Source organism: Letharia columbiana, assembly GCF_014066305.1.
Source record: "Letharia columbiana isolate WasteWater2 chromosome Unknown Sc0000077_s0, whole genome shotgun sequence".
Lineage (NCBI taxonomy): Eukaryota > Fungi > Ascomycota > Lecanoromycetes > Lecanorales > Parmeliaceae > Letharia > Letharia columbiana.
In genome coordinates this window covers 108,988-124,127 of record NW_023501122.1, presented here as the reverse complement: position 1 = coordinate 124,127, position 15,140 = coordinate 108,988, and the positions used below count along the sequence as shown (strand labels likewise).

Sequence of the window (15,140 nt, the reverse complement as noted above, 5' to 3'; positions counted from 1 at the left end):
TTAGGGGGCAGATTTTCATTGGCACTTGACATAGATGGCTGGCTACATCTCGCCATGGGTCTAAAATTCGCATTGATGGCATTATGTTTCATGGTTCTCTTCAGACCATGAAAATCCAGGTCGGCTTCCCTTCACGCCGTTGGGCCTGCGAGCTAGGATGAAAGGCGCAAAGCTATCATAGCCCATGGCGTCCTCGTCTACCCCATGCAGCAAACAATTCGGTATCCATGAAGTATCAAACCCTCCGCAATCGCCTATGACTCCACAATGCTCTCTCTTGCCGTAGTTTGTAGCCTGCACTTGTCCCACTCTCGTCAATTCTCTCCGCGCGCTCAATGATGCTCTTCGCTTCCATGTCCTTCCCCATGTCCTTCCCCATGCCCATGATGCTCGTCTTTCATGAAAAAGTACTCGTAGGTGCAGTAAGCCCCGAAAGCTACCGTAGCAGTGCCTAGACCAGGGAGAGCGCCCTTGAACCGGTTGTATCTTGTAAAGGGACCCGTATATCGCCATTGTTCACTGTAGAGCGTACATCAGCGAGACCCTGTAGAATCAAAATTCGTGAGGTATCCCACGCTCGCGCCCATGGATCCTTAGCTGGCATGCCAGACGACTGTACAAATTTGCGAGGATCAAAGCCGGTCACATTGTGTCGAGGAGGAGGCATCTTGCTGTGGTGTCAAGTCAGCGGAGGACAAGAAGAATTGCTTTATCCGACCACCGCTTACACTGATCCAGTTTCGGTTGCTAAGCCTTGTCAGGATTGTCCCAGCACTCAATTGATGGAAGATGGATTGTGACAAAGTACAAGATTGAGGCTCAATGCTCTTGAACGCCAAGAGGTTTGGCGCTAGTGATTCCTTGTCCGACTTCGAGAGCTTCTTGGCCTGGATATTGCAATATCCTCACTTCATTGACAAGGCACCAGCTGATTCCAAGAAACTCACTTTAATCTCAATTTCCCTTAGTACTTGCCAAAATTTGCGCGAAAATTCACTTCTCCAAATCTCCTCTCTTACCATCAATGAGACTACCAAGAAGGAGGTCCAGAGCCCCATTTTCATTCGCGGCCTGACTTGACACGGCTCCAAATCGTATATAATGGCTCCGGCCAATAGCAGATTCGGTGGACAGAATTCAGCGGCTTCATACACACGTCTACCGCCAATAACGTTACCTACAAACACACCAGGACATCATTCCTCGAACTCAGGCAGCCTACCCCCTCCTTCCTTTCATCACGCTTTCGGACAACCGAGCCCTTTCGCTCCTACGGGCAACTTGAATGGACTCGCTGGAGGGTTTGGTCCGGGGGGTGGGCTAGGTGCTGGTGGGACAGGGCTGGCAAGTCGAGAGGCGATGATGGGATTCCAACACGGTGCAGAACTACAACAGCAACAACAGATCAAGGAACAGATGCGGAGGGAAGGTGGAATGGGCCCAAAAGGCCAATTAAAATCCAGGATACGAGACGTGTGGCGGGGGAACCTAGCTCAGGAAATGGGACTACTGCGCGTGATGGTAGAACAGTATCCGTACATCAGCATGGTACGTCGGTGTTCCCTACGTCTTTGGTCCCTACTCTCGCGTTTGTGGTTCTGACTGAGAGATCTTAGGATACTGAGTTCCCTGGCATCGTCGCTCGACCGATGGGCGCTTTCACTACCAAAGCCGATTACCACTACCAGACCCTGCGCTGCAATGTCGACCTCCTTAAAGTCATTCAACTCGGTATAACACTGTTCAGTGAGGATGGGGAAATGCCGCCTGCGCACCAGACAGAATCTGCTACATCATCATACTCAAACAATCTGCTACCTTGCCCTTGCACCTGGCAATTCAACTTCCAGTTCTCCCTGGGCGAAGACATGTACAATCAGGACTCGATAGACTTTTTGATGACGGCTGGACTTGATCTCGAGGCGCATGAAAAAAATGGCATAGACCCTCAGGCCTTTGGTTCTCTGCTAATGACATCTGGTCTTGCATTGCTGGACGACGTTCGATGGATATCATTCCACTCTGGTTATGATTTTGGCTACCTCGTGAAGCTCATGTTGTGCAAGCAATTACCAGAAGACGAGACAGAATACCGAAAACTCCTGAGCATCTTCTTTCCCGCAATCTATGACATCAAATACATGATCAAGGCCGCTCAAAGAACTCAGACAGTCAATGACGCTGCTTTGTCGCCTTCAGCCACGAACATACTCAACAACTTAGGCCAGAAGTCAGGTTTGCAAGACCTGGCTGATGAGCTTGGGATCAAGCGGATTGGGGTAGCACACCAAGCTGGTTCTGATAGCCTGTTGACCGGCAAGGTGTTTTGGGAAGTGAAGAAGAATATTTTCAATGGCACGATTGACGACGAAAAGTACCTAGGCCATGTGTGGGGGCTGAACGGGATGGGCTCGGCAGCTTCCACTGCGAATTATGCACAAAGCGGCTATGGCAATGCCGTGGATGGGCAATCCAATACACCGAACCTCAACGGCGCTACCATCTACAACCACACTCCAACCCCTATCCAACCAAGCACACCGGCAAGCTCGCACACGGGTCTAGCAAGCACTCTGGCGAGTCCTCCGAGCCAACAGAATCCGAACAACGGCGGAGGAATTGGGTCGCTGACTCCGGGTGGAGGGGCTGGCGTCTTCGGTGCTTTCCGAGGGTTTGGGGGAAAGGGCTGATTGTACAGTACAGCGAGAAGGAGGGTTTTTGCGTCTGGCGCATGCGGTGGCCGGCGTCGTCTGCAGAGAATTTCTGAGGCCTTATTATACCTAGCTACTTAGCGGGAGTCCCAGGAGTAGGGATTATGTTCTCGTCTATAAAGAGTGTGAGGCGTCTATGAAACGGCCACTAGAGAAAGGTGATAGTGCCCTCAGAGTGGTATGAGTAACGCACTAATGCACACATTTGCCAGGTTTTTAAGGCCCTGACTTGCAGCCAGTGCAGCTGAGGGAGCTCATCCAGTGTGTACTTCTGTCTGTCTTCCTGCGCGTCTGCTTCATTTTCTCACGACTTGAGGTGATGGCATTGCAACTGGTCGTTATCGCAGGCGTGGAGAAACTTGGTCTAGCCAGATATGGTGCTTGTATCCTGAACCATCTTGCTTTTCCTTATCGACAACCTTACCCCACACAACGGTGCGACTATAAACATCCAAAGTAGGTATTTGGGGTCCAATGCCGACAGAATCACCTTCTCATTTGTCTTCCTGCTTCGGGGAAGCCAAAGCGAGATTCCTCTTTCCTCTTATATAGTTCACATACATAGCCATCTCAATAGATGATCCTGCTGTCTCCATACCTATCTCCAACCTACTTTTCCATACTGCTAGACAGTGGTTCCACTGACGGAACAGCAGTTCTTCCTCCTCCTGAATAACAATGGTTCTCGACCGCCTAAAGCAAGTCGCCCAACATGTCTCCGGCACTACCCCTCCTCCTCATCCCTTCGACCCTCTCTCTGCCTCTGAGATTGAGAAGGCGGTAGCACTCATCAGGAAAGAGCATGGGCCGCTCGCTTACAATGCCGTTACAGTCTGGGAACCCAGGAAGGCGGACATGCTGGCATGGCTCGCGGACGCAGATCATACGCCGAGACCGCACCGAGTTGCGGACGTGGTAGCGATCAAGAAGGGAGGGAGTGTATATGATGGGTTGGTTGATTTGGACGAGGCGAAAGTTCTGAAGTGGGAGAGCACGGAGGGTGTGCAGCCATTGATTACGATGGAGGATCTGCAGATTGTGGAGCATGTTGTGAGGGAGGACCCCAAGGTCATTGAGCAATGTGGCATCATTGGGATACCGAAGGAGGACATGCACAAGGTCTACTGTGATCCTTGGACCATTGGTTTCGATGAGCGGTTTGGGAACAAGGTCAGGCTTCAGCAGGCTTTGATGTACTACAGACCGCATATCGACGACAGCCAGTACACGTTCCCACTGGACTTCACCCCTATTTTCAACTGTGATACCCAGGAGATCATCCACATCGATGTCCCTCCCGTAAGAAGACCCATCAATCAAGCACCAGCGAATAATTACCACCCCGCCGCAATTGAGGCAGAAGGCGGCTATCGCAAGGACTTGAAGCCGATCAATATCACTCAGCCTGAAGGTGTGTCATTCAACGTTGACGGGAGGATCATTGAATGGCAGAACTGGAAGGTTCACGTGGGCTTCAACTACCGTGAGGGTATCGTGCTGAACAACATCACCTACAATGACAAGGGCAACGAAAGAGGCGTCTTCTACCGACTTTCACTAGCCGAGATGGTGGTGCCATATGGAAACCCTGAGCACCCTCATCAACGGAAACATGCCTTTGATCTGGGTGAATACGGAGGTGGCTACATGACCAATAGCCTCGCTCTCGGCTGCGATTGCAAAGGGGCAATCCACTACATGGATGCGAACTTCGTGAACCGTGCTGGTGCAAGCCAAACGATCAAGAACGCCATCTGCATCCACGAAGAAGACGCCGGCATCCTCTTCAAGCACACTGACTTCCGAGACGACTCAGTCATCGTGACTCGAGGGAGGAAATTGCTGATTTCGCACGTGTTTACTGCTGCAAACTACGAGTACTGCGTTTACTGGATTTTCCACCAGGATGGAACAGTGCAGCTCGAGGTCAAGCTTACGGGCATTCTGAACACCTACGCCATGAACCCGGGAGAAGATACGCACGGCTGGGGCACGGAGGTGTACCCAGGGGTCAACGCTCACAATCACCAGCATCTCTTCTGCATGCGGATAGATCCCAACATTGACGGGCCACAAAACACCATTTTCCAGGTCGACGCCAAGGCAGGGCCTGGTGAGGTCGGCAGCGCGGAGAATAAGTACGGTAATGCCTTCTACGCGCATAAGACCAAATTCACGACTCCAACTGAAGCGATGTCGGATTATGAGGGGAGCTCTAGTCGGACTTGGGAAATGGCGAACACGAATAAGATCAATCCGTACAGCCACAAGCCCGTTAGCTATAAGCTGGTCAGCCGAGAAGTGCCTAGCTTGCTGCCGAAAGAGGGTGGTCTGGTATGGAAACGAGCTGGATTTGCAAGACATGCTGTCCATGTCACTAAATGTCAGTTTTTCTCAACCTCCCCCCCCCCCCCCGCTTCGGCTAACGGCATGTTTCCAGACCAAGACGATCAAGTGCACCCCGCTGGCCGTCATGTCCCGCAGACATCCGGCGAACCGTCTCAAGGTCTCCCCGAATGGATTGCACAACACGCCGAGGAAAACATCGACAATACGGATGTTGTCCTCTGGCACACATTTGGCATCACACATTTCCCGTCGCCCGAGGACTATCCGGTCATGCCTGCGGAGCCCATGACATTGCTGCTTCGACCTCGGAATTTCTTCCTGAAGAATCCGGCGCTGGATGTGCCGCCGAGCTACTGTTCCACTCCAAGCCAGAAGGCGAGTCTGTTGCAGCGGGGAGAGATGAACAATGCGGACAAGGCGAGTCGGGCGGTTTGATGAGGTGCACGAGGTCTCTGGCGATAACACGCGTACGATGCGGTACATGTATATATCATCCACCTGGCATTTACCGCGAGAGTGCGGTCCGAGTTCATGGAGATTGTTGTTACACGAGTGATTCAAATGCGACTACGGAGTATGCACGACTCGGTCGCTATACGGTAGTATGTTATTGGCCGCGTCGCAGTGGGCGCCGCGCAGCCACGGTACAAGCGCCAAGCCCATGATTGTTCGAAACATGCAAATCCTTATAGGAGTGCCCGGTCGGCCGGGCAAGACTGGACGTCGTGTTACTGTTGGTGCTGCAGCCACTCTATCTACAGTGTGCCTGTCGTATTCGTAATCCTGTGTAGGATGTACGCATATGTAGCAAGAAGGCTATGTGGCTGTGTAGCCCCCCCCTCCCCCTCCATATGTGTAAATAGCGTAGGCGCGGGAAGATGCTTGATTGCCAATGATGATGCATTAAGGGATCTGGACGGATGATGAAACACGATGCAATGTGCAAATGTGCAAATAAAATAATTATAAATACGATATGATAATGATAGGCGCAGTGGACACTGATCTTGATCTCGTGTCATCATTATTATTTACATGTAGTGGATGGGAGCAGGAAAAAAGAAGGGGAAGAAATGCCCCGCGGGTCCGTTCGCTGTTTAATAAGGACCGAGACGGGCCTTGGTGCAGATGCTTGGCAACCAATGAGAAGCCACGATCCGAGTGCCAAGTGTCGTAGTGTTAATCGCTTGTCTTACTTTCTTGCCCTGTGGGCGGTTTAAACGGCTCGTTCCTTTGCGACCCAGACCAAAATTGAACCACACTCGTCGGCTATCGGCCTTAATTCTTTTATTTTTTTCCTCAGTTTACCCCTCGACAGATATCTTTAACCAATCGCATTATTGCCGCTCCAGCCCTCCTTTTACTTGAAAGTGTTAAATTGACTGGTACTTTACGCATACTGTATTGAGTGCCCGGCATTTACTTTCGGACTGTCGGACTTATTCTGTATCCTTTCTTGTTGTCTTGCCCGTTGCTGGCTGCAGCTGTGGCTGCTGCAGACTGATCATGCTGCAAACGGTCCCTATACCCTGTGATGCCCCCCCCCAACCAACCAACACGGACAAAGATACAAATAATCCTTTCCGCCCCTACTTCTAAACAAGCGTCAGTCACTTCCGCCCCTATCTCTTTCTCTAAGGCTTATTAATCAACAAGCTACATTTCCTACAATTCTCTTAACCCGATGCCGAAGGACGAGCCTTCATTCCGTATATGAATCGGCTATGACCGCCGGTGCAAATCCCTCCACCTCTTGCCTCGCTTCCCATCGTCTGCCGTAGACTCTAGCACCCGCTACAGATTCAACACTTGCACTACCGCCTCTGATAATGGCTTCTGCAATGCTCCAGGCCAGACAGGTGAGTTTGCTTCTGATACACCGACCCATCTCCGTACCATGAGCCGCGACTGACACGTTCCATATCAGGCGGCCACGATGAGCAAAATGCCCATGTCTCCTCCCTACCCAGCGACCACCTCAGCCCTCGGCGGTTCACCTACAATCGGCCTCGATGTCCCAATATGTGCCGTCTTTCTTGTCATGTATATGATCGGCGCTGCATGCCACATGGCCATCTTTCAAGTGAACCAAAAAAGAGGGCACAAGTTCATCATCTCCGGCATGTTGTTCGGCTTCTGCATGTCAAGACTGGTCACCACCTCGTTGCGCATCGTATGGGCCGTCTACCCCCACAATGGCAGATTAGCCATTGCCGCCAACATCTTCGTCGCCGCAGGAGTGGTCCTGCTCTTCATAATCAATCTCCTCTTTGCCCAACGCATAGTTAGGTCCTCTCATCCCAACGCAGGCTGGCATCCCATCTTCCACTACTCATTCGTCGGCCTGTACGTCCTCATCGTCGTCAGTCTGGTCGCTCTCATCACCTCCGTCATCCAGCAGTCCTACACGCTCAACCTGAACACAAGACGCATCGACCACGACATCCAGCTCTACGGCCAGACCTTGTACGCCTTCGTCTCCTTCCTACCTGTCCTGCTCGTCGTCGGCGGCCTTGTCATACCTCTCAAGACTCGTGTGGAGAAATTCGGCAGCGGGAGGTTCAGGCACAAGATAGGAATTCTGCTCCTGGCTTCCTGTATCCTCAGCTCAGGTGCATGTTTCCGCGCAGGTGTCAACTACGCGGGTGGGGAAAGGCCAAGGGCCGACCCAGCCGGCTACCAGAGCAAAGCATGCTTCTACATCTTCAACTTTGGGGTCGAGATCATAGTCGTTTACTTCTACGTGATCGTGCGAATCGATAGGCGCTTCTTCATCCCAAACAACAGCCATGGGCCAGGGGACTACTCCAGGACGCAAAAGGATGCAGGATCGGATAAGGAATTGGCGAGCATGGAGGGCATGCCGATCGCCTCTGAAGAACAGATCTTCGATGACAAACGTCCGGAGGACCCGACTCGAAGCAACAGGGAAACGGGCAAGGTGGTGGATGAAGAGAGGGGACTGTCAGCCGACGAAGAAATCAGGCAAGGGCAAGCGCCTGCTGCAGCGTCGAATTTTGGAGCTTCGTTTACACCGCCTACTCCTTTACTTACCCCACCTCCAGCTTCCTATCAACCTCCAGCTTCCTATCAACCTCGAGAACACGGTGATTGAAATGAACAGAGACTAAAACTCAAAGCTCGACTGCATGCAACAGCTCTTGGGTCGGGTCGATGAATCGGACACGTATCAGCTTATTTTTGACGATGAATGGCAATAGAAGCGGCAATTTTTATCTACGTCGAGGGAGCATAGCGACAGCGAATACCCTGGTGGCTTATGAGTGCCCTGCGTGCGTGTATCAATAGACGTCTTTTGCTTCATAGGCCTAATAACCATGTTTAATACACTTCATCTTGCACGTCGCAACGGCCCTCAACTCATGGACTATGATCCCAACCAGCGATCACTCTTGCCTCCTTCAACCGTCACATGCATCCTCGGCTCAGATCGCTCTCCCCGGTCGCCACGCAGTCGATGAACTGCACCCAAGCACAAAAATCCCCCCACGCACGCTCTAAGCCCGCAGGTCACGATATCTTTCCCCCTTCCCCCCTCGATCGCTCCCTCAATCTGACTTGGGCGACCCCGCTGCCGGCAACGTGGAAGCGGAAGCCCTTTTTTGTTTTCCGCACGTTCGAATGTAGAGTAGAGTAGAGTAATGCCCTACCCATCTCACCTTTTCTCCTACTGTATGTACGACTACGACCTACCTATATACTCTACACCACCAATCAATCAACCAAGCAAGCATAAAGGCACGCACGGCAATCACAAGGACCCCCACCAATCGAACCACCCGTTCGTTCCCCAAGCCCAAGAAGGATGAAAAAGAGAAAAAAAAAGAATCCCACGTCAGAAGTCAATCGGGCCGGAGTATGCATGGCCTGGACCCCATTCCTCCAGCCGTCACGATGGTCTCGGCAAAACCCCCGCTCCGGGGTCAAACGTGCGGAAAGAATTCCTCCAAGAAAGACAAAACGACGTGTCATCCCTGCCGGAATCGAAAGTGCGGGGCTGGGCAAGAGGGCGAGGATCGTGGGGAGGGGGGCGAGATCGGGGAGAGGAGGTACCGAGGTACCCACCCGGTTAGATTGTGGAAGAGCTATGGGAATATCTGAGTGGGTAGGCAAGACGGTTTTAATGGTCAGCCGAAGATCACCCAATCAATTCATGCCCTGATAACTTTGTTTTGGCTACATAGATCTTGAGGAATGACCTGCTGTAAGACTTGTTTCACGCGATCAAGTGCTACAGGTTTGGTATAGAAAGTTGTGTCACAGGTATTATTGCTGTTAAGATATTGGGACTTGGGTGTATCTAGGGTTCGCTTACTGGCCCAGCATTAAAAACCGGAAACAAACAACACAACACATCATCGCGTGCTTGGAACTCTACTCTACGTGTCGAAGTAAGCTAAACAATTTAGAGAGACAAGAGCCTCACCCTCACCGCTACCTACCTACCTAGGCACCTACCTACCTAGTGCCTCCCTTCCAACCTACTTACCTAGTTACAACGTCCGATAGGCAACACGGGTAATGCTCAGAGAGAAGTGTACGACCTACTAGCTACAGCCAACAACCACCCAACCACACCATCTCCACCACAAAATCTCCCCCACCAATACCCCATCCCCATCCTCATCCTCAAAATCCCCGACAAGTCAACCCCATCCAACAACCTCCTACCGCGCAGCTAGTCCAATAAAAGTAGATAACGTTCCACACACTCGTATACTCGTACGTTGGAGCCAGCGCACACACCCGCACACGAGACCTAAAGTAAAGTACCTTAAGTAGGTAAGCGCACCGGCCCGCGCGCACGCAGAACGAGCGGCGTATACGAGGATTCCCATTCCCAAAGCCGTCTTGAGCGGAGACGGATAGTTAAATGTAGTGGACGACGCTCGTATGTGGGATGTGAGTAGAGTGACTGCGAGGATGTCGTGAGTGCGGTGTTCGGGGGGGGGGAGAAGGTTTGAGACAGGGCGCATACGGCAGCAAGCGAGAGGAAGGGAGAGAAAGGATGGGGTCAAGATGAGACGGGGCGGCAGTGCAGAAGAAGGATCCGAATTCGGAGAATCGACAACCGAGACCGAAATGGGAGAACAGGGGGGGACCGGACATAACGCACGGAACGAGGAGAGAGGACGCAGTGGTGGCGGGGGAAGACTTGAGGTTGGGGATCACAAGGGGAGCGGTGGGAGGGTGCATTCCGCATGGGGTTTCGTAGTGTACAGATGTAATTGCGGGAGGCAACCTGCTGAGGAATAGTTGGAGAAGAAAGCTACGATGAGGGAGATGGCTCCGTGCTACGCTCGGCGAGGAGAATTGCATCAAGTTGGACTACCAGCAAGGACACAGATGCCATGTTGAAAATCCAATTGTAGGCGTCGTAGAAGTTACCGTTGGCCCGGTCGAGAAGAATGATCTCAAACAATGGAAGATATGACTGATTTCGCTGGCGTGATTATAATTGAAAGGGAAAATGCCACACCCGAAATCCAGATAGCCTTCCGGGGGCACCAAGATGATATCTAAAATGAATTGAAGATTCTGACGCTAGTAGCCTCCAAGCGGAATACGCTCGCTCTCTCTCTCTACCTCTGTGCGTGTGTGTGTGTGTGTGTGTGTGTGTGGATGCTGCTGGGTTTCCGTCAAGGCGAGATTCGCTTGTCATAGCTTCGTCCTTCCCTGCTGCCCATCCTTCTTGGCCCACTCCCTCAAAGTCTTCCTCTGTATCTTGCCCGTCGCACTCTTAGGCACTTCGTCAACGAAGACCACACCACCGGTCAGATACTTATACTTCGCAACCTTGCTCTTGATCCACTCTTGTATCTCTTCCGAGCTCGCTGCTCCTTTCGAACTGAGTAGTACGTAAGCTCGAGGGTATTCTTGAGCGTCGAAGGAGTCCTGGACGCCAACCACGCCCGCATCGGCGACGGCAGGATGGGTAAGGAGGACAGCTTCGAGCTCGGCGGGGGCGACTTGAAGGCCGGAGACTTTGATGAGTTCCTGTGGATAAGGTCAGCGCCAATTTGCGAATGTATTTTTGTTGAGACTTTTCACCTTCAATCGGTCCACAATGTAGAACCATCCCCTTTCATCAGTGACAGCCACATCCCCACTCCGCAACCACCCACCCTCCAGCATGGTCTCCCTCGTAGCCTTTTCGTTCTTCCAATACCCTGGGCTGACATTCGGTCCCTTTATGTATATTTCACCCCTTTCCCCCATCTCCACCTCCTTCCCATTCTCGTTTACCAATTTGATCTCGCAATTGGGTATTAGGACGCCCACGCTTCCAGTATGATCTTCAATTCCTCCTGGCGCAACCAACCCTGTACATGTGATTTCGGTCATACCCCAACCCTGCCCAACATTGGCCGGAAAGCGTTGCCTACAATCCATTTGCAGACTCTGAGATAGTGGCGCAGCGCCAGAGGAGATTTTAGTGATGCTGCTGAGGTCATAATTGGCTGTTGCAGGGTGCTTGCTCATCAGGACCAGGATAGGCGGGACGACTTGAAGCTCTGTAATCCTGTACTTTTGAACAACATGAAGCATCTCTTCGTAGACAAACGCCGACATGATGTAGACTGGGACGACGAGTTTTGCTGCCATGAGGATAGTATTTAGTTGGCCGTAGGCGTGATAGAGTGGAAGGAAGCCGATCCAGCGCTCGTCGGCGACTGAGTATTTGCCAGTTCGTTTGAACTCGGGTTTCTCGACGTTCTTGAGGAACATGGTCTGTTCTGCGTTGGCGATCAGGTTGTAATGGGTCTGGCAACTCTCATTAGAGGGAGTACTATGGTGCGGATGGGGAGACGTACGACCATGACACCCTTGGGTAGACCTGTGGTGCCACTAGAGTAATTGACTGTTGCTATCTGCTTCTTCGACTCCAAGCCTAACAGTCGTGGCCGATTGTATCTTGATGCATCTGGAGGGCTACCCAGCATTGAGCGCCAATCTTGAATACCGTCGACAGGCTTGTGTTCTGTGTCTGAGAATAGGTACAGTCTATCTTCTGCAAGGCCGGCTGCTTTGGAGGCTTTCCGAGCTGTGTCAAGAAGGGTGGGATGGACCAAGAGAACTCGGGCTCCTGTGTTCCGAATCTGGAAACTCAACTCTGTTCACGGGAGGTAAGCATGAATCGCGCCTTTTGACAATACAGATCTGAGTGCTATAGAAGTCCGAAAATGGTTCATGGTGGTCATGTAGATAGAAAAACAGAGTAGATGTCTCAATCGACGCATCTGGATTTTGTCAAGACATGTGGTTGTAGATACTGTAGGACTCCAGACCTGCACGCAATGTCTATCGCATGATCAACGAAGATCTTCCCTACCATCTGCCGTATACAATGGGTTGGCACCACTGAAAATCCGCCCAGAGCCCACAGCTCCCAAGTACGCTACAGGCACGAAGATATGATTCGGGGACACGATCATAAGCACCTCCCCCTTTTTCACACCCAACTTGTCAAGGCCTATCGCCAATCTTTTGATCCATTGTAGCGCAGTGCGCAACGAGAGGTAGGTATCTGGGCTGGCCGCATTGATCCAGAGCGGAGTCTCGGACAGCGATTTCTCGGAGCCGAAGAGGTAGGTCAGGATGTCTTGCTCGGGGATTTTGAGGTCTGGGTAGGGGGATCGTATGACCATGTTGGCGGTGGCTACTTCGAGAATGGTTATCAAGAGTTGAGAAGAGCTGTGGAAGGTCGAGGATGAGTCGGTCAGAGCGGCTCAATGCCAGTCATCAGAGCTTCTGTCAGCAGCTGCAGCGCATCCCTTTGGACAAGGAGAGGGACGAGTGATTTGACACTGGTCAGACGAGATCCGGACCGAAAGCTGCGGGGGCATGTCGCTGCCCATGGGCAAATAAAGTAGGGTAATAACATGACTTGTTTCACGAAGCGAGGAAGGAAAGCGCCAGGCTCGAGTTCGCTATGAAAGTCCCGATTGAGACGCTCACCGTCCATGCTCTTTGGTACTAATTAGACAAAACTACTCGTAGAAGTGTCCGATATGCTTCTAGTATGCTCCTAGCACCAGTCGTCACACGGGCCATTTCATGGAGTATGCGGGGGGAGGGAAAGTCGGGAAAGTCGAGGCACATTCTTTTGCCGGGATGATCGCTTAAGAGGTTTTGGGGAGCCAATCTTTTTCCACGCCGCAGTACGCGTACAGGGGCGCTCGATGTTGAGAGGTAGGTCCTGCATTGGAGATCGCACTCTCGTGCACGCGTCAACTAATGATAAAGCTGATCACATTGTGAATCTCAGCAAAGTCAGTTGGGTAATAAGATGAGTATGCGTTGTGATTGTGAACACTGAACAGGAGTCTAGACGGACATAAAGTAACTCGGCGAGTCGCGAAAGAGCCTTCCGTGAAACCTTGGCGCTCGCTCTATTCTTAGCCCTCTTGCGGCAGGGCAATTGCGTCGTGGTGAGGCTTCACCAGATTCGACCACTTCGCAGCATTGCTTGAGCCACTGCTGCATCATCAATAATGATGCCGTGACCATTTCAATGTAGCAGCCTTTGCTGCCCCATTCTCCAACATGTCTTACCTCCGCCTCTCTGCATTTGGTTCAGATTGTCCAAGACAAAAGGGACTTCACTGGCCTGACCGACAGCTCTTCGATCCACAGCAAAGATTCCCCCGCCTCTTTGCAGTATTCTTCACAGCTTGTCCAAAACAAAAAGGACTTCACTGGCCTGACCAACAGCTCTTCAATCCATAACGGAGGAGATTGACCAGTCAATATCTGCCATGATCCGGTTCGCACAGTACTATCAGCGAGCGAAAAACGGGTTTCATGCCATTCAAGCCCTGGCCATCTTTGTTGCCTGGGCCATATCCATTGCTATCCTCACCAAGGAAGGCAAACTTGATGGGAGGATTTGGTATTACTTTGCTCTGGTAAGCAACTAGCAAGGAGTCATCTCAGCAAGACGAAAAGCTAATGCCTCTGCAGTGTTGGTGCTGCATACCTGCACTCTTCTACCAGACGGCTTCCCCTGTTTTCCAACGGATACGCCGCTTTTCCAATGCCTACGTCCACGGTGTACTCGACATTGTTTACACCATACTCTGGCTCGCTGCCTTTGCCTCCCTGATAGCATGGGTCGAACAAGGATCTCATGCGGCAAAAGATTGGAACAGCAAGGACAGTTTGTGTGAGAAGTTCGCATGGGGGCCTGTGAGCAAGTGCAAGCTGGGTCAGGATGCATGGATAATGGCTGTCATCATATGGTAGGGACACTGCACCCTCGCAATCGAATCGACATGGCTCATGTCTGGTCCTAGCCTGCTGTTTGGCGTTACAGCTGCCTTCGCGATCTACGGTGTAATCTATTACAGAAAGAACGGTTCTTTACCTGATTATTCCATCCAAGATGAAGAGCATCTACCCTTCGAAGACCCAGATTTCTCAGCGGACACAAGTGACAAGCTCAACAATCATGAGAACATGCAGCTTAATCATTCAGACGAAGAGGAAGCCCCATTTACGCACGCCAACGCAGAAGAGCCAACCCATCCAAGTGGACCAATCACCTGGAATCTGCAACAACCACATATTGCGCCTGCCGAGCTAGAGTTCGTGCCCGTCGACACCAGCTACTATGGCGGCGGACACCCCTATGAATCTTCGCAGCAACCTCAGTCCCAACCAACCTTTCAGTATTCGGCCAACAATTCTCGGTACGAGACTCACCACTCCAATGAGAGCCAATTTGTGGGAGGGTTGAAGCCTTTGCCAGTGCAGGATGGAGGACGTCTATCGAGACATAATTTAGCATTGGATTTTGACCATGGTGGATATGCTAGTAGTGGCAGGGTGGATTTCCCGGAGGGTGACTATGGCCGATGAAGTCAGAGATCATAGATGTCCACTTTGAAAACACAAGCTTTTGAACCTGTTCTCGAACGAGACCTCAGACATTAATACATTGAGTCCATGAGAGCTGGCCATGCAAATGATCACGAGCGTAGTGTAGTAGGGAGTGTATTGTTCGGGGGCCTTAAGACGTTGCGAGTGCGAAAAGGCTTATGTACCGTGACCTTGCTT

General features: G+C 51.6%; 6 protein-coding genes across 6 annotated transcripts; 4 read left to right on the top strand and 2 right to left on the bottom strand.

The window, feature by feature from the left end:
- Window positions 1-332: 332 nt before the first annotated feature.
- HO173_012310 (uncharacterized protein) lies at window positions 333-667 on the bottom strand (the record flags this gene model as incomplete). Its single annotated transcript, XM_037314182.1, has 2 exons — window positions 333-519; window positions 576-667. 2 exons carry the CDS (start codon window positions 665-667, stop codon window positions 333-335), a joined length of 279 nt encoding a protein of 92 aa, XP_037158957.1.
- A 434-nt stretch (window positions 668-1,101) lies between these two features.
- On the top strand, window positions 1,102-2,690 carry HO173_012309 (uncharacterized protein; the record flags this gene model as incomplete). Its single annotated transcript, XM_037314181.1, has 2 exons — window positions 1,102-1,548; window positions 1,617-2,690. 2 exons carry the CDS (start codon window positions 1,102-1,104, stop codon window positions 2,688-2,690), a joined length of 1,521 nt encoding a protein of 506 aa, XP_037158956.1.
- A 699-nt stretch (window positions 2,691-3,389) lies between these two features.
- HO173_012308 (uncharacterized protein) lies at window positions 3,390-5,495 on the top strand (the record flags this gene model as incomplete). Its single annotated transcript, XM_037314180.1, has 2 exons — window positions 3,390-5,094; window positions 5,152-5,495. 2 exons carry the CDS (start codon window positions 3,390-3,392, stop codon window positions 5,493-5,495), a joined length of 2,049 nt encoding a protein of 682 aa, XP_037158955.1.
- A 1,394-nt stretch (window positions 5,496-6,889) lies between these two features.
- Window positions 6,890-8,175, top strand: HO173_012307 (uncharacterized protein; the record flags this gene model as incomplete). The annotated part of the gene is made up of 2 exons (XM_037314179.1): window positions 6,890-6,919; window positions 6,988-8,175. The coding sequence occupies 2 exons, from the start codon at window positions 6,890-6,892 to the stop codon at window positions 8,173-8,175; spliced, it is 1,218 nt and encodes a 405-aa protein (XP_037158954.1).
- A 2,564-nt stretch (window positions 8,176-10,739) lies between these two features.
- On the bottom strand, window positions 10,740-12,730 carry HO173_012306 (uncharacterized protein; the record flags this gene model as incomplete). The annotated part of the gene is made up of 4 exons (XM_037314178.1): window positions 10,740-11,078; window positions 11,133-11,846; window positions 11,897-12,195; window positions 12,415-12,730. 4 exons carry the CDS (start codon window positions 12,728-12,730, stop codon window positions 10,740-10,742), a joined length of 1,668 nt encoding a protein of 555 aa, XP_037158953.1.
- Window positions 12,731-13,840: 1,110 nt separating this feature from the next.
- On the top strand, window positions 13,841-14,942 carry HO173_012305 (uncharacterized protein; the record flags this gene model as incomplete). The annotated part of the gene is made up of 3 exons (XM_037314177.1): window positions 13,841-13,990; window positions 14,046-14,323; window positions 14,378-14,942. 3 exons carry the CDS (start codon window positions 13,841-13,843, stop codon window positions 14,940-14,942), a joined length of 993 nt encoding a protein of 330 aa, XP_037158952.1.
- Window positions 14,943-15,140: the final 198 nt, after the last annotated feature.